This window comes from Arctopsyche grandis, chromosome 7 (assembly GCF_051622035.1).
Source record: "Arctopsyche grandis isolate Sample6627 chromosome 7, ASM5162203v2, whole genome shotgun sequence".
NCBI classification, from domain to species: domain Eukaryota; kingdom Metazoa; phylum Arthropoda; class Insecta; order Trichoptera; family Hydropsychidae; genus Arctopsyche; species Arctopsyche grandis.
The window spans coordinates 24115547-24136160 of record NC_135361.1 but is presented as its reverse complement, the minus strand read 5'-3'; the positions used below and the strand labels follow the sequence as shown (position 1 = coordinate 24136160).

Genomic DNA, 20614 nt, shown 5'->3' with positions numbered 1-20614 from the left:
AATTTATATATAGTACATATGTAAAAATTTGGCCATAAGTGTAGTCTTAGAGTGACCCGTAATGGCACCATGGTAAATATAAATTTATAAAATGATAGTGAGTAAGAAAAGTATTTATAGAGCCTATGGTTTTTAAAGTTAATATTAATAAAAAGAATATTATTTGCTTTATCTTCTTCAAGTCTTAAATTTTAGTAATCTACCTATATAATTGTTATTATTAAAGAGCGGACCCAGAGCGCGCTGTTCATTGTTCACATGTTGTAAATCCATTGTTAAAGGTTTGCAGAACCTTTTTTACAAAGCATTTACAATAATGGAACAATAGACGGCGCGCTTCCGGTCCTACCTCTAGTTATTATTCAACGTTCAAAGGCTTGTCATTGGAATTTTTTGATAATAACTTGTATTAACTTCTTTTGCTAATTTGAAAAGATCTCTTTCCCTTCACTTTATAAAGTGATATTTCATTTTTCTCAGTCTTTCATTATCAATGTGCGTAATGTTGTTCTTATTTTTGAATTCTTTCTATGCTTACAAGCAAATTTCGCTTCACAAAAGTCTAATTTATAAATTTTAGCTACTGACATGATCTTTTTTAAAAATTATTATTTTGAATAAAAATACTAATAATTTTATTTTACTATCACCATCTATGTTTAAAACTAATAAACAAACGGTGGATAAACGTCAACGACTATCTCGCCGGGCAGATTTCAAACGCGTCTTACATGATATTTTTGCTCCATCGTAACGGCGGAGGATCCATTTTCTTATATTGATGACCAAAATGAGCAATATGGCAAAGTATGAAAACGATCGGAAGAATGTAGGAAATATTTCCTGACTGATTAACGAAGTGAAACGTCGTAAAAGCCTTTGATGACACATAACACAGAAACACTTTAAATTAAAGCCTTTCCTTTCATTATATGTATGTATTACATCATTATAAATATAACATTCATGTTATATTTATAATTAACACGAGAAAACTCTCAACGAGTCAATAGAATTGATAAATCATTTCTCCAAAATATGTATATCACAAAATTGAAACACTATTTATTACCGAAGCGATACTGACATAATTTTCTTAAGAACATGCTTTTCAACAGCACAAACAAATATAAATTTCAAATCAGAAAGTGAATATCGTGTGAACGATTTTCTCTATAGCTAAAGAGGTTTATATACCAATACAAGTATGTATAAATTATATAAGACAGGGGTGAGCAACAATTCCACTTCATTAGCTCAATTCACCCTATCGACCTTAAGTCTTTCATCGTTCCGACAACCTTCACCTGGATACTGAAAGATATAGGAAGTGCTATGAAATTCGTTCACACATTTTGTTTACAATATTAGTATTAATACAGTTTCTGGCGGTACTGGAGAAGGTTAAAATTGCAAAAAATATATAATTTATTTTTATTTTATTCAATGAATCATGCAAATATAACTCCAAATACGAAAAGTGAGCTATACAGATAAAGAATTATTAATTATAATATATATACATAATTATTACTTATATATTTATAGGGTGACCGTGAAAAAGTCGAAAATATTCGTTTATCATGCATATATATGAAAAACGATTAGTAAATATATATGTGGCATGCGGTAAAACTCTCTCTCCCCCCGTCGCACATCCTCACTTAATTTGCGCGAGCAGGATACAACAGGAACAAGAGGAACAGGTTTTTCCTCCCGTATCCTGCGCGCGCACATTTAACAAGGCTGTATGACAAAAAGAGAGATAATTTCACCGCATGCCACTGATACATATTATATATACATAGTACCGTTTACCATGCACCCTTTTTTTTCATCTTTCGATTTTCGATCTTTGCCTTCCGATTTTTGCTTTTTCGACCTTTTCACTTTCGGTCCCGTGAGGTAGACCCATATTTATGTACCTTAAACACGACATCTATGGTCAAACGTTGTACAGAAGTATTGTTAGTATTATACCAGACAAATACGACAATTAAAATCCACAGAGACATCTATGGACAAATTTTTACAAATCAGCGAAAATCAAGATGCCGATTAACTAATTTTTTTACCAGAGAGGTGGGACAAGGATGCCAATTTGTTCGAATTGTTTCAATGAAATCAGACAAATTGGCAAACTTTGATAGGAAACGATCGACCTTGGGTCAAAAAACTAAGGTCTGGCCAGCAGCACATACCAGGAATAAAACACGTGACCACACAATTGAAAGCTTCACAATCCAACCATTGATCAATGCTATTGGTTAAAAATGTAAAAGTTGTACTTTTTCAGATTTTTTTTAAATCGTAAATAGCCCTTTGATGTAGAGATTTTGTCAGCATACAAGTTTGCTAATCAGTATCTTACTATGAAATATTTGTTTGTGGCAATTTGATTATAGGTGTTTTTCAGCGACTTTATTTCAGCTAAACATTATTCAAAATAATTTAATGTTGAACAATAGATTCTCAAAAACGAAATCGAAACGTTTGTCTTTCGATCTGACGTAACATCTCTTGAAGACCGAGATTTATCGGCTGATTTGTCTGCCGACAAATCTCTCGGTAAATTTATTCTAAATTGAATAAATGATTCTAAATTGAAATGTGTAGATTTGAATATCAGACAAACGTTCGACTTTATGTCAATAGTGAATTTTGTCAAATTGGTAAATTTTGTTACGGAATAGTTATGCAGTATTTAAAATTAAAATATCATAAATCAGCAGTTATGTACGTACATTTTCCGGTTTAAAAACGTTTTATCTGCGGAAGCTTACACATCTATTGTACGAATCGAACCGGGAAATGGACTAACGATGCTCATGGGAGTATCCCCCATTCTAAACGGCAAATCTATGGGATTCGCAACGGTCGGACAGTCTCCTCGATTATTATTAGTTAAAAGCGAATAAATAATTTGACCCCGTCTGCATACGGGAATATTAACTGAAGTGGGCAGAATACGAAATTGAATTGTCCCATGACATCGCTAAGAAGCTTAAATCTAGCGGGCCCATCAAATATCTTCGGTGAGAGGAGGAGAAAAGGTCATTTGCCGCACAAAGTGGCTTTGAACGGCGAAAGGGTTGATTATGCCCATATTTTTCTACCATCATATGTACAAGCGTCGCAGAGGGGGTGTGATGAAAAAATATATTTACATATTTATAAATATTATTCTTTTATGATTTATGTATAATATATTTTAATTTAAATTTAAATTTATAACGTGAATTTGTCTTTGTGGTGAAATTAACAATTTGTTAATATCCTTTAGCTTTCTCTTTAAATTTAACAATTATAAACAAATATTTAGTTTCTACATAATGGTTTCTATACGCATAATAGAAAACAATCTAGTATGTAGAATAGTCCTGTAGAAAAAGAATCACATTTTTATTTAATAATATGTATCTTCGATAAACCAGATACTGAATTTTAAAATAATAAGTCATATTTGAAGGACTTCTAAAGACGTTTTGAATCTCGTTTTTTAACTTCTTACTATAAAAAGGCTATTCGATTAACTATGAAACACATACTAATTAGAATTCTAAAAAAAATAGTAATAGGTTCGTTTATTGCTGTCATTTACAAGATTTCGTACATTTTTTTGTATGAAAGAACCTTAAAATTTGATACAATACATTGGATTTACTTTAGATCACTTAGTCAACTATTTATTTGCTGGCATTATTTCAAAGCAACATTCTTATATATAGGTATAATATATAATATTAATATAGTTATGAGAGTGAAATAATTTTAGATTGATAATGATTTTAAATGCCATATTGTCTCACCAAGCCGGCTAATATATGTACATATATATATGTTCATATGTACTTATGTATACCTTGCAAATAGACATTACTACTACTCTAACGCACTATTTGTATGAACATTTCATTGAAGACACTTAAGCGCAGGGCTTTACATCGCGGACAACTTCATCACGGTGGCATTTAATCGTAATGGCATTTCATCGCGTGTTGACATCTTTGATTGTTACTCAAATATTTGAAACAATGCTGTTTTTAAAAAAGATAATTGAAAATTTTTAAATATTCAAACATTCTTTTATCAACAAAACAAAATATATTAGAATATTTTGTTTGAAAATTTTTATTGTCGAATAGTATAATTAAAATTATTTGTATGAAATTTGTCAGCGATGAAATAATGTTCGGGCGATGAAATGGTCTTGCGATAAACAGTCACCGCGATGAAATAGCGTATGTGGTGAAATGTCTGGACACGATATTTTTTCTATATGAGATGAACCAGCAACGAAAATCATTTCCAAAGTCATCTTACAATAGGTATACAGTTTTTAAACTTCAAATTCGTCATTTTATAAATCAAATTCGTCATTTTACAAATCAAATTTGTCGTTTTACACTTTTATTATACATCGAGAACTATAAAGTTCTCTATGTATAATAAAATGAATATTAAAAAAATACATCCAATTGTTTAATTTGATTTGCAACGTGACGAATTTGATTTGTAAAACGACGAATTTGATTTGTAAAATGACGAATTTGATTCGTAAAATGACGAATTTGAAGTTTAAAAACTGTATAAAGATGAATCTTTGTTTGTTTGTTTGTGTACTATGCAAATTTACAATCTACAGTTTGGAACCTTTTTATATTATTCCATTATATGTGCATATGTATATACATATATATGTATGCACGTCACTTAGATTTTTGATGGTTTTTTAAACCGTGCAACGCCAAGCAATTCTAGTACTGCAATATAATAAGCAATACTGTAAGCCATTGCATATATGTATGTACATATGTACAATGCAGTCAGTTGGCTAAATTTTTTATCATTCGTTCTATCTACAATTTACATCAATCGTATATACACATGACTGTCTTATTCTAGTATATATGTATATGTATGTACATAAGTTCTTTGTGTCCGTAAAAGTATTGTCTCACGTTGTATTCTTTATTTTTCTCAGGAGGAGTCACCCGGGACGAATTCTCCTCGTGTCCCACCTCCTAGGGGGACACTTATTGGTGTCGTCGGTCCCGGTTCCAGCTCCGTGGCTATGCAAGTAAGATGACCGTACAAACAATGTCGTAAAATTCTCGAGAACAATGCGCTCAAATCGAAATCGTAACGAAATGTTTATATGTAGGTTCAAAATCTACTGCAACTGTTCGGCATACCGCAAGTGGCGTACTCGGCAACATCGAGGGACTTGTCGGATAAGTCCAGGTTCAGCACATTCCTCAGAGTGGTTCCGTCTGATTATTATCAGGCTCAGGTGTTGGTCGACATCGTCAGGGAGCACAACTGGACCTATGTCTCGGCGGTTAATACGGATGGTGAGTATTTTTCTTATTACTAGCCTCTTCTTACTTCACTTTCTTTTTTCGACTGACGAAATTTGGGTTCTTATCCGATCGTTTTCAAATTTTGCCATTTTGCTCGGTTTGGACATCAATATATGTGGAAATGAATACGATTATTTTTCACCATTACGATGGTGAAAAATAATCGTAATAGACACGATTGAAAATAGTCCATCATCTTTCTCGGTGATGTATATTGTCCACATAATTGCATTTGTCCAAACTGTTCCGATCGTTTTTCCCTTTTCGCCTCCCTCTCGCTATGTCAGATTTTAATTGTTTGAACGCCTGTAACCTTTTCTTTTTTCACTCTATATTTTATAAAATTTGCTTTATAAGTAGGTTCTCATTATCTCTCATATACATATATGTATTTTTACTTTATCTATGTACGTAGTAACAATAGATGAAGTTTTGTGATCATGCGAAAATTCGAACTCGAGATTTTGACTGATTCGAACTCAGAATCGATCACTGATCACGTTTTCATGATCTAGAAAAAATGTGTGTGTGTGTGTGTGTCTGTGTGTGTGTGTATTTTGGGGATATTTTTAACACCGTTAATCTTATCGAACTGAAACTTAGTATCAATTACTGAAATTCTTATCGACACGACGTAAATTTTTTTCAAATTTTTAAGTTGACCGGAAACGGTACCTCCCCTTATAGGTGTCCTCTTTTTTTTAAGTTTTTGAATTCAATTATCTCCCAAATCACTAACTGAATTAGAATGAATTTTTTTTAAATATGATAGAAATAATAATTTTTATAAGCTTAAATTTTTTAAATATTTCTATCTGAACCGGAAGTAGTACTTTTACTCTAGAGAATCGAGGTTTTTTATGTTTTTCTCAAAAACTTTTTGGTTTATTGAACTGAAATTTCATATCTAGAAGTTTAAGTTATTTATAAAATTTAGTAGGCATTTGTCAACCGGAAGTGGCAGTTTACTCTTGTTCGATTTTTCTTCCACTATTTTTTTTGACCCCTTAAACATGTGTGTTCGTCACAAAAAAAATCAAGTATAATTCTTGTAGCAATTTGATGAAAAGAAAAAAAAATTATTAAATTTCATAAACCGGAAGTGGGATTTTTTTCTCTTAGAAAGGTTGAAAATGTTGTGCCCACTACTCTGTCCACATCCCTGAACGTATTAAACTGAAAATTTATATTTCTATTCTTTATGTACAAACTTAGAGCTGGTAGGGTTTTGGTCAGAATTCGTAAACCGGAAGTAGTATTTTTTTTAAAAACAATATTTCATTATTTTATTTTGACCATTTAAATTGTTTTAAGCTTCTTGATATTTAATGTGTATAATAAAAATAGTGATTTTAAGTAAAAATAAAAAAAAAATACTTAATTTAATGAACCGGAAGTGGGATTTTTTCCTCGTAGAAAGGTCAAAAATGTTGTGCCCACTACTCTATCCGCACCTCTGAATGTATTAAGCTGAAAATTTATATTTCTATCCTTTATGTACTAACTTAGAGCTGGTAGGGTTTTGGTCAGAATTTGTAAACCGGAAGTAGTATTTTTTTTTAAAACAATATTTCATTATTTTTTCATTATTTTATTTTGACCTTTTAAATTGTTTTAAGCTTCTTGATATTTAATGTGTATAATAAAAATAGTGATTTTAAGTAAAAATAAAAAAAAATTACTTAATTTAATGAACCGGAAGTGGGATTGTTTCCTCGTAGAAAGGTTAAAAATGTTGTGCCCACTACTCTTTGCGCACCCCTGAACGTATTAAGCTGAAAATTTATATTTCTATCCTTTATGTACTAACTTAGAGCTGGTAGGGTTTTGGTCAGAATTTGTAAACCGGAAGTAGTATTTTTTTTTGAAACAATATTTCATTATTTTATTTTGACCTTTAAAATTATTTTAATTTTCTTGATATTTAATGAGTATAATACTTATAGTGATTTTTAGTAATAAAAAAAACTTGAACAAAATCTGACAACCGGAAGTAGAACTTTTGTTTTGTGCAAGTTTCCATACATTTGCGCTCAATTTGTATCGCTATCATAGTCATCAGTTCAATATCGAATTTTGTTTTGTAACCTTCTTATATTCCTCAAATACATACATAGATAAAGTCATGGGTTGGTCACACCCGAATTTTTTTATTTATACCAGGGAGGTCTAACGGATAGCCCCAATGCATGTGATACATGTGATACAAGTATTATTAGTATTATGAAAAGTAAATACATATCAATTTACACACACAGAGAAATCTGTAGTCAAGTTTGTAAATTTGCAGAATCTTTAAAACAATTCAGTAAAATTCAGTAAATACATATCAATTAATATTCAACAAGATATGTAAAATTCGAGGTTGCTGAAAACTCGAGATTTGCTTTTATCACTCTAAGTAAATGATAGTGATAAAAGCTTTAAACTGTTTCAATGAGTTGCAAAAGGGTGGTAGATGGAGGTTTGTGGAAAGCGGGCTGTCAATCCTCCGATCTGACACAAGATTCCGATGTAAATTTTAATGACTTCGTTAATGATTAAACTTCTCTAGCTTCATGTCGGAGGCATTAGCTTATATGAATTGTTAGCTAACCCCGTATGTCGGTAAGATATCAAAGCAACCTGTGGTTTGAACCACTTCCAAAAGTGGAAGTGGTTCAAAATCAGATCACATTTTTTTTAGGGGAAGGATTGTCACTGAACTGACAGAGCAAAGCTACTGAGTGAAGGCCTCTCCAACAAGCTTCCAATCGTCTCTGTTTTGGGCAACTCTCATCCATCTCACCCTATACATTTTTTAAATACATTCCTTGTTGCCTTTATTTCACCCTTTTAAATTCTCTCGGGTAACATTTGAGCAATTCTTTTGTCCACCTTTTGTCCTATTATTCTGGCTATGTGACCCACCCACTGCTATTTCAATCTCATCACTCTCTCCATTTTATCCAATTACCTAGTCATACTCGTACTTCTCACCCACGTATTCCGTTTCCTATCTCTCCTCGTTATGCCGAGAATACAGCGTTCCATACTTTTATGAGTACAATGGACTTTGTGTAAAATTTTGACGTTCAATGTCCAAATTTCAAATATATGAGTATTAAATATAGCTAATTATGAGCGATAGCTCTAGGATTTACATATGTATGTATAGTGATTTTAAAAAGGACACTTTTTTCGTATTATTTAATTTCAATATTTTATTTCATTATAAACTCATTACATATCGCTCCAATGCAACGAGTGTACTATACAGATCAATAATTATAAATTATAAATAGATAATTATTAACAAATAAATAATAAATAAAATTAATAAAAATAAATTATTAATGAATAAATTAAATAAATGATTAAAAATAAATAATTATTATATATTTTTACAATAAACACGACATATATGGTCAGACATTGTAAAAAAGCATTGTAAGCATTATATACATAAAACAAGGCCGATACAATCAACATTCACAGAGACATATATGGATAAATTTGCAGCATTTATACAAATTAGCGAAAAATCGGGATGTTGAATAATCCGAATTTTTGCGATGGCAATTTGTAGGAACCGTTTCAATGAAAATCAGATAAATTGGCAAACTCTGATAGGAAACGATCGACCTGGAGTCACATACCCAAGAGCTAGCCATCAGCAACCAGTGATTTAACCATTAGTATATGATGCTGGTTATGTGTATTATGTACATATATGTACATTTATTACTTAAACGGTATTAATCGTTAATTTTTTAAATTGCGACTTGCTTTTACGTATTGGAAAAACGAAAAAAATCTAAAAATTTCACCAAAGAGAGAATCACTCAAATGTATGTATGTACTTATATAATATTCAAAGGAGAAAAAATAGGGTTTGGTCGTTTGAAACATCTGCTAAATTCACGAATTGCGACCGCTACTCCGAGGGACAGCTATATTTGTATAATTATCCCTCGTAATATTTTAGTCACTTTATACGAAAAATATTCCAGAATTTAATTTGAATACGATGGGATAACGTTATTGTTAGTAAACGCTTGAGCAAAGCAAAAGTTTGTTTTAAAAATTTTAACATCGCTGTCTGGTTTACGATTTTTTTAATTCGAGTAAACTTTTTAATGGTAATTCCCTTTTCATTCGAAACAGAGTGTACTTGTATTTTAAGTGCTGTACAGAGCTATCTCTAACTAAAATATTATACATACATATGTATGTACGTCAATAAAATTGTTCTATTTCATGTTATTTTTTTTTATTTTTTTTTTATTTTACATATATACCAGGAAGGCCTTACAGGTAAATCCCAATGCGCCTTCCTGGCCAATTACAAATACAAATGCAGCATTTTTTTATTATAAGTCGTTGAATTGCGAGACACTGAAAAAACTCGCAAATTAACGAGACATCTATGAATTGTACATAAATTTTTATTGTACATCCATCAAATTTCAAATAGTGGTGACATAGTAGGTAGGAAGGATTTTTAGCCAATTTTTTTTTCCGGGAACCGTTTCAACAATGAAATCAGAGAAAATTGGCAAACTCTGATAGGAAACGATCAACCTGGAGTCACAAATCCAGGTCTGACCAACAGCATACTCTGAAAAATTCATTTTCATTCAGGGATAGAACCCGGCACCTTCTTGACGGTAAGCAGAAGTAAGTAAGATTCGCACTAAGCGCTTTTCAATTACTGATCACTCAAACAGTGTCAATGTGCATGTTGTATTCATATCTATCTAAACCCAATGGAATGTTTTAAAACACTCAATGAAATGAAAAAATCAACATTAAATTCATATTGATATCAAGTATTTCTTATACTTTATTTGACAAGCAAGTATCTGTTATTTTTTCATTTTACCTTACATTATACTACATATGTATTTAAGATACAGCTATTAAACGTGTGCCCGATTATCTACAGGTGTTCCAACTACCCAGAGCTTGCTTGAATACTTTCCACAAACTTTCATGTATAAATATGGATTTGGCGTGCAATAATCAATTTCTTAGAACGTTTTATCCGAAAGCTTTAGTTCAATAAAAGTTATTTACTCGCGACCGAGCCGATAACTTCCATGATTAATGGGGAACAGTCTCGTGGGGTAGTCACACACCAACCCTTCGCTTACTTGTCCAGTTTTCCCTGGGTCGTTACGACCCAAATCCTCCCATATATATATGTATGTATATGTATACACATTCGGATTAATTCTGGATATCCCCTCTGCCTTTCTGTTTAACGTGTGTGCCATAGAGAAACAATCAATCACACTACTCGCGAATTTCATACGATCAATAAATGAAAATAATAATATTATATTAGATAATGTGTATTATATGTATGTATGTATGTATATAGGTACATAGTGTACATACGTATACTGGTATATAAAAATTATAAAACTTTCAATTGATGTAGTTAAGTACATATGTCATACACTCAATATCGAGCTCATAGAAAAGTTTTACATGTAGTGTATAGAATATTATATATGAAAAAACGATATGTTGGATGAGCACATTAGAAACTTTTCCCATATATCATGTGCCAGTGGGTTTTTCGGGGTCAGCCCTATTCATCCCTTTTTTCAATAAACCCAAAACAAACTATTGAAAGTACTTAAAGCGTTTGTCTTTAGACTTTCTTTATGCGCGTGGAATAATGCACATAAATATAATATTATTATAAAACATGGGAACAACGTGAACCTTTTAGATTATAAATTACTTTCTTTGGGTATTCTCACTTGCATTTCTTTTACAATTTTCACACGCGAGTAACCTTTTTTACGATGCCAAAAAGCTCACAGCAGTCGTAAATAGTAAAGGCTGATTTATACAGGTCGTATCGTTCATATCGGCTCGTAGGCGAAATATGTTACATACCTTTGGTGTGAACTATCATATAAAATATGATATGAAGTTTAAGCTAATGCAATACATTCTTTTCCGAATATAATATTTTGTAAACCTTCAACATATTTTTTAGAATCTTTTTCTGTCTATAAGGTGTAAGATGTTTACAATTCATCTTATGTATATTCTATGTAATAGTTACTGCTTCTGTGATCATTGCTTGTTTAACACATTTTTTGTTATATGATTCCATAATATTATTCTCATTATAATGTTCATAGTGTAACGTATAGATTAGGTGATTGGTGCTCGTCGACCACTGATTTAATAGAACTGATCACTTGATATCGTTTTCGCGCAAAAAGTTCTTCGTTTTATGAAAAAAGGATACACAACAACCAATAAGATTTCGCAACCCATCGACCAATGATCGATGTGATGCTGAGAGTACACGCTGTGTATAAATATCCGGCTGATGTGTTCCGTGCTTCACTCGAAGCTGGATCATAGACGGAACAACAACAAACTAACTCTACCATAACTAGCTGCGTATTTCACTCTGCTCTCGGAAGCTCCTATACATACACGTCCACGTAAAGATTCTGAAATTTCAATTAACAAAAATGGTTATTATTGTTTAATATAAAATAATCAACTAAATAAGAAATGCGATTTTCGCTATCGAAGAATAATGGGAAAATGGATTCATACAAAAAATGGCAATATACGTACATTAAAATGGGAATTAATCATTTGGTCAGTAATTACATACAAACATACATATTTTTATTATTCATATGTTATGTGGTTTATTCGGAGCTGGTTCGTCGACGGAACAACAATAAACTACCTCTACCACTACGCACTACGTCTTTCACTCTGATCTCGAAAACTCATCTTTATATCCACGCTTCAGTATTTAAGGCATGATTGGAAACAAAGCTTCAAAACTTATATACAATTAAACAAAAATTCTACATATGTATATGTATTTTAATGAAATATATGAAAATTTCAGTGAGTGAATATCAAATCGATATAAATAATTACAATAGCTATTATCTGATGTTTATGACAGGAAAAATATTATTCATTTATAATTGTTTAAAAGAATGGTAGAAAATATTTAATTCATTCAAATTCCTAATAATATTGAATCAGCACAGTAGAAAAATAGCACATCATAAAAAACGGTATAAATCGGCTTTTCGTAGTTTTAATTATATGTAGATGGATCCAAGAGGAGTGCCATAGGTAGTATGCCTCCTGCTCTGTACGAATTTAATTTCATAAATGTATGTACATACATACAATATAAATACATAAATTAAATTTGTTTTAATTTTTCCAAATCCTCGTTTTAACTTTCAAAAATGTATTACAAAAAATAAGTATTTAAAATTTATGACTCAGCGCTTTTACTGCTGTTTTGTTTTTATGTAGTAAATTTTTAATTTGAAATCCCCCCCCCCCCCCCCTTGACCATTTTTTGGATCCACTAGCGGCTTTAATATTTAACAAACTTATGCAAATTTGAAATTTGAATTTCTTTTCTCCATAGTTATTATTTAAAAATATTATAGCCAGTCAAATAGCTTGTTGATTGCGTTAATGCTACCTACTGAGAAGTCCCGGGTTCAAGCTCTGATTTGATCCTGATTGAAAAGAATTTATTCGGAGAATTTCTGTGGTACTGCTGGTCAGACTTGGGTATTTGTAATTCCAAGTCAATCGTTTCCCATTAGCGTTTTCCAATTTATTTTATTTCATTGTTGTACCACCTCTTTGCCATAATAAAATTTCAAAATTTATAATAAATAAAATTTGTATATGTACAAGTTAAACTATTATACATATATATATATATGTGTCGCTTTGGGGCAACCTATATAAAAATTAAAATAAAAAAAAGGAGTCGCTGCTTGTTACAAAAATGCTTATGTAATTTTCATTTTCCACATTAAATTTCTTTTTAATGTGCAATGTTCGTCTTCGCTATTCAATGATAACGAGTTTGTACAAAAAGCATTATTAGCAGAATAGCTTCAATATTTTAGCTTTCAAATACAAGAAAACAGATTTTTACGCTTTGAAATCGTTCGGAAATGCGTGACGTAGATGGAAAATTCTGGGGTGCGGGTAAAGAACGTTCTTCCGCTTCCGGAAAAGCTTCGGAACGGAACTGCCATATTTTCACGCTCTGCGCGTAATCTTAAATTGCTCATTGAAATATCGCCTTTAAACGTGTACACTTCCACACATTTTTTACGAAAATATTTTCCAAATTTGCGTGCACGCGTACATTGTATATACAAACACACTGGACGAGCAAAATTGTCATCGAAATGTGTCGAAATTTTACCAACGCGCGACGGGGAAAGAACACACAGGGAGGAGAAGAGACATCACACGAAATTAGTAAAGTTTCCAGCATGGCAAATACAAAAGTGCGTAAAAATTGATGCGAAAAGTTCGTAATAAACATCGTGCGTTTTTGGTGTAGAGTTGTCAAACTTCAGACACATCGGTGTCTGCGCGAAAGTGAAATGGATGTTTCAATGTGAGTAAAAGTTGGTAGTAAACGAGACGAAAACGAGCCACTGGTTCACCCTTAATGAAAATGAATAGAACCTGCACGCGATCTTTCTAAGCTCAACAATACTTGTAAGAAGCGAATTAATGAGAATCATTAAATGAAAATTACGTCTAGGGCATCGGCCGAAGTGACGTGTTAAACGAAACGAAATGTCTATAATACGTGTAATATTAACTACATAATAGTCATACTGATATTTCAGAGTTACTTAGTTTGAAATTCAAATACTGAAATTCCTAATAGATCCAGTATAAATTTTTGGAGCTAAGTTTATTGTTCAGAATGATTCTGATGAAAGTGCCCTCTGTCATGATACAAAAATGATGAATAATATATAAATTCTGATTCCGAAATTGATTTCTCTGCTGTTTTAAACCGGTCTCCGTGATGATCCGGAACGCAGAATACGGGAGGAAAAGCCTGTTCCTCTTGTTACTGTTGTATCCTGCTCGCGCAAATTAAGTGAGTATGTACGTGAGTATGTACCGTTTACCATGCATCCTTTTTTTATCTTTCGACTTAAGATCTTTCGATTTTCGATCTTTGCCTTCCAATATTTGTGTTTTCTGTAATTTAACATTCTGGCTCGTCACATAGACCCGTTTTAAACATATGTACATTATTTACGGAAATATAAATAATAAGATTATCTTTAGAAGTCATTTATTTGATCGTTGTCATCATTATCTTGTAAATTTGTTGTGTGAACACCATTGATATAAACAATAGTTTCGTTTATTTAATCATTCAAATATATGTACATACATACATTCACACATTTATACCAGGGAAGCTTAACAGGTGAACCCATAGATATAAAATAACATGTAATTCTATATCTATGGGTAAACCCCAATGCGCCTTGTTGGCCAATTACGAAAATCGATAAACAATTTATAGAGTAATTTTACAAAGAATCATAGAGACATCTATGTATAAATTTCGATAACTTTTGTTATCGCAGCATTTGTTTTTTTTATACATACATACGTATTTAGGTACATACACATACATATGTATAAATCGCCGAATTTCGAAACTTGAAATTTGCAAGACATCTATGAACAACTTTGCATCATTTTTACAAATCAGTGAATATCGAGATGCTGACTAACTAGGATTTGCCAGAAAAAGGACAAGTTTGATAATTCGTTGGAACCGTTTCAATGAAATCAGATAAATTGGCAAATTTTGATACGATCACATTACGATCGACCTTGGAGTCACATATCCAAGGTCTGGCTGGCAGCACAGCTAGGGATTGAACCCGTGAATATACAATTGAAATCATTACACGCTAATCATTGAGCTATGCTTCTTATTCAACTATTTCTTATTCGTACAATGCTTCATCATCATCATCATTCACCATCCACTACTGGATGGTTAATCTCAAACATGCTTCCATTTTGCGCATCTCTCATCCATCTCACCCAAAATATTTGTCTAATTTTGTCTACCCGTCTACCTTACGATCTTCCTTTCACCATCTTACATTCCTTCGGGTACCATTCTAGCACTTCCTTTGTCCATTCCTCTAGCTACGTAACTCGACCATTGCTATTTCAATCTCTCCACTGTCTCCACTATGTCAACATGCCTTGTCATACTTCTCACCTATGTTATACGTTTTCTATATTTCCTCGTTATGCCAAGCATACAGCGATCCATATTACTTCAGTGCAGTGAACTTTTTGTAGCACCTTGGCGTTTAGTGTCCAAGTTTCACATCCATACGTTATAATTGGCAACACTCATTGATCGGAGATGTTTTTCTTCAGGAAAAGTGGCATTTTTTATTTAAAAAAACGGTGTTAATTCTCCCGAATACACTCCGTATCAATTTCATAACGTCTTTTTATTTCCTCTTCTTTACTACTGGACATAAATAATTACTGACTACTTTAGCATTTCAACAATTATGAAATGCGAGAAAAAGTTTCGTGTTGGTATCGGCGATTTCTTCTTTCCAATTTATTCGAAGCCTCAAAACCTCTACAGTTTAAAAAGCCAACTTTTCCATTGTGAAATTTTGTCGGTTTATTCGATCTTTTGTACGATATTGATGGTCGTCATTACTTTGCGCTAAGCCGAAAAACGCAACTTTTCTCTCCGCCACACAATTGAAAGAAAAATTGAGCACATTTCGCCAAGTTTTTCCGCAAATTAGCCAATCCACAATTGGGTCTATTAACGACGGTAAACATTTTTAAGATGGTAATAAAAGAACGCTTTCATTTTCTCGGTCATTTCTCTCTCCTTCTCTCACTCTTTGTGATACATTTTCCTTATCTTGGACGATGCCTTGTCTGTAATTTACGCACAATTAAGATACTATTTACGAATTCGTATTTAAAAGTATGATAATATTATAATACGAACGAAGCGTTGGGAACGTGAAATTAGTTCATTCGATATGTATGATGCGATACAAAACTAGTTGAAATTGCAACCACTGAAATAACAACATGAAAAAATCCACTCTCACATTTATGGTTTGCGTGTCATCACACTCTATCACTTTTATTTCGGTAAATAATTTCACAAATGTGTCGCTGTTCTATTTTCCTCAATACTACTGTGACCTCTTCAATTACATGAATTTTGTATATTACAATTCATAAATTTTTTATATGAAAGCGTAAAAAAAAATTAATTTGTTGATGGTGTGAAACAGACTATATTAAAAACAACACAAGGAAAATGTGACGTTTTATTTTTAATAACGTTCCGAACATTAATTTCGATCTTTATAAAAATTTAAGCCGCTTATTTTTAGTGAAAAGCTTCTAAAAATACAACAAATTAGCAGTTTTATGTATTATCCATTTTCCTTTCGAACAAGATATTAATAAAAAATATATATAGAAGTTCATACCATCTTCGAATTGAATTTTCTTTTCACGTAGAGATTAAACGAGCTTTCCAGCGCGAACAATTAGCTTTCGATCTTACAAGACCGACAGACCTCAATTAGCCAAGATTCCAGGTATTGAACCACGTAGCAGCATGGATGGATTTAATAGTCGATTGTTGACGATGGCTGCAATTCCAATTTGGCATTGTCGATCGTCTCCGGGAAACAAAGGAAATCGAGGAAAGACGGGAAAACCCACCAGCACCGAAACGACGCCCGTAATGTGTGTGTGTCGCGATCGTAAAGTCACCCTCATTCTTTCGCACACAATAAATATGAAAATTTAATAATAAAAAAAATTATAATGCGACTCACACACACGCCTACAGACCGTATATTTCGATTCGCAAACGGTCCGTAAAATATAATATATGCCTATATTTTTCGCACAAATTGAAAACGCTTATATGAGCAGTTGTACCTACGAATATATCAAACTCTATTCCGTAAAACTAATAAATATATATTTATATGCAAAATAAATGAAATATTTCATATTCACTGGAAGAGAAAGAATTTTCTTGTGCTTTTTTAGTTATCTTACCAGCTAGAAGCTGGTCCGTACTGCACGCCCAACAGTACACATTTCTTGTTGCGTTCGTGTGCGCGCCGCGCGCTCGACATGCTCCTCACTTTTACTCATTTCTTCTGCACCTTTGTCTTTCCTTCTACACCTCTTACACTTTCTACGTTTCTTCACGTCACTTTAAGTATTTAAGATGGTATCAAAATCAAGAGAAGCTGAGCCAATGTTTTCAAGAACTTAAATATTCTTCCAAAAATACTGATAAAACAATAACAGATTCAATTTACTGAATACAATTTTTTATTTTAGTCAGATCTTATTCACAAGTTAATGCCGCATGTAGAAATTATTTATAACCAAATGCAATCTAGTAATATCGATGCATTTTCGATTAAAGAAAACTTAAAAAGTTTTACTAATGTCATTATACAAATACGAGATTCTTATAGCGAATAGAAGCCAAAAATATGTGATGCATATATAAGCTTCTGCTTACCGTCAAGAAGGTGCCGGGTTCTATCCCTGAATGAAAATGAATTTTTCAGAGTATGCTGTTGGTCAGACCTGGATTTGTGACTCCAGGTTGATCGTTTCCTATTAGAGTTTGCCAATTTTCTCTGATTTCATTGTTGAAACGGTTCCCGGAAAAAAAATTGGCTAAAAATCCTTCCTACCTACTATGTCACCACTATTTGAAATTTGATGGATGTACAATAAAAATTTATGTACAATTCATAGATGTCTCGTTAATTTGCGAGTTTTTTCAGTGTCTCGCAATTCAACGACTTATAATAATAAAAAAATGCTGCATTTGTATTTGTAATTGGCCAGGAAGGCGCATTGGGATTTACCTGTAAGGCCTTCCTGGTATATATGTAAAATAAAAATAAATAAATAAATATGCATATATTATCGCACATATTATAGAAGCCAAACATGTGCAATGTTATTATTAAGGATATAAAAGAAAGATATACTTTTTCTAATCAATTAAAAGCTGTGAAATTATTTAATAAAGAAAATTTAGAAAAGTACTGAAAGAAAATGCCAATAGAAGCAACCGTTGAATCATATCCAATGCTAGATAAAGAAAAACTTCAAACTAAATTAGAAGGGTTTTACTCACGGAAAGAAATGCATAGTATTAATGATTTATTGATATTTTTAAAACTTATTTTTGCAATCAATTTATGCAAAGTTCGTGTGGAAATAACAAAACTTATTCAAATTCTGCTTACAACTTCAACTACCTCTGAGCCAAAACGGTGTTTTTCATCAATAAATAGAATAAAGACACAATGGTTCAGGAAAGATTGACGGCTTTGTCTATGCTGTCAATTGAGAAAAAATGATTATGAACGGTGAAAAATTTAACGAAAAGATGATAGACCTTTTTTCTAGGAAAAAAGACAAGAATCAATTTTTTAATGAAATAAAATACACATAACGTTTAATTTTGATAATTTTGATATTATTAGTAAAGTATAATCCAAATAAACATTTTTTTTATTTTTAATCAACCGCAGCATCCCCAGATATATTATCCATGAGCCGCCACTGTATATATGTATACATATGTACATGTTACAGCCGAAGTTTATTTTCAATTGTAATATATTCTAACTGGCATTTTAGGTCATCCTGATTCGAATAAAATTCAACTAGTAAATTATATCTCTACAAGCGCAAATACACTTTCAAGTTGTAATATAACGATAAATTGATTTTTGTAATAAAACGATAAACTCCAATTTTTTGAATTAGAATTCAATAAGTATTTAACATTTGCTAGATATTACGAATAAAGTTAATGAGTACCGTATTACGAAAATTATAATTATGTGTTCAAATAAAAAATGTGGCTTTCCAACTCAATTTACTAGTCAAATGACGTTTTCATGAAAACCTAACATCTCCATCTAACCTGGTACCAACTTATGGTTGAACTGTGTTTTCAATTGTAATATATTTTGACTAGTTGGAGTATAATTCGCCATATGAATCAACTTACATATGTGGGTTAGACGGAATATATTCTAACTAGAAAAAATAAATTACAACTGAAAATAAACTTCAACTATAACGGTAGTTGGTACCAGTTTAAATGGAATATATTCCAATTACTCAAAATGTATTACAACTGGAAGATACACTTTAACTGCAATATATATTATACAAACATACAATAAAAACTACATATATTCATAATATATTAAGAAAGGTATTTTTTATACAGACAATATTAAGCTGATAATAAATTACATTCACTAGGTATAAACTTCTTACGAATGATTGAATATGATGTATTTGACTCTGCACCATCTTTTAATATAATATATAATTTCGAAAGAGACTTTGTATATTTATATGTAACTGTCGTTGGGAACTTTGTAAACAGGTAAATTTTTATGACGATATATTTTCTTTTCGATTCAAATAAATTCGCCCCCGGCCCCGGGGGGCACCGAAGGCTCCAAGAGCGCAGGCGCCGGATTCTGGTATACATATAATTTCGAAATAGACTAATTATATATGTTTGTTTGTTCGTGACAGTCATTTTAATAAAAAAAAAACAAATGAATATTCAAATAAATTTATATAAAATAAAGCTATTCAAATAAATTTAATATAATGTTTACTATAAGATTAGTCATGCTTGAGAGGTTTATATTACAAACTCGCATGGGCTATAAACGATGTCTGCCCATGGTAGTCACCTACGTCCGAATACGGATTCGGCATTAAAAGAGGAAGAAGATATTACAAATACCGAGCGAAGCCGGGTAAAACCACTAGTATATAATACATGTGTAATACATAGACATGTATATTATTTAAATTCCAATTATTATTATGTTTATATAACTCTTGTTCAATATATTATTGATTTTCTTATGTTTGCCTCGAACAATCTTACTTAAACATTTATTTTTGTTATGAAATTCTGGTTACGTCACTGAAATGGATACATGTTTATTGGAAACGTTGAATGTTTCCGCAAACTTAGAGGTAATTAAGCGTTTGCAAAACGGTTCTAACGCTTCCTTTCCCGACTGTCCTTTGTTGTCCTCTTTGGGGTTGAATACAAGTATAAGAACAATCATCTTAAGGTCCATTCCATTGTGTTTTGTTCGGGCATTATTCGGGTCCACTTCATCGAACACTATCCAACATATCACTTCGCCTTCTACAGTACATTCAGTCAATGGAAAATATTCGAAATGTGAATAACGAGAAGAAGATGAGTTCTCTGGAAATGCATATTCGAAATGAGAAACTACGGGAAAATCGCGCTCCGTTATTGTGAGGCGACGTACTCCAAATAGGACTAGACATTTGAAACACAGCCT

The 20614-nt window shown here is 32.0% G+C and overlaps 1 protein-coding gene across 2 annotated transcripts in view; it reads left to right on the top strand.

The window, feature by feature from the left end:
* The window catches only part of LOC143914870 (metabotropic glutamate receptor 5-like), a 171936-nt gene that overhangs the window by 116631 nt on the left and 34691 nt on the right, over positions 1–20614 (top strand). For both annotated transcript variants that reach the window (XM_077435251.1, XM_077435250.1), the window contains exons 3-4: positions 4985–5080; positions 5165–5354. In XM_077435251.1, the coding sequence (XP_077291377.1) occupies positions 4985–5080; positions 5165–5354 (286 nt within the window). The remainder of the gene's footprint in view (positions 1–4984; positions 5081–5164; positions 5355–20614) is intronic.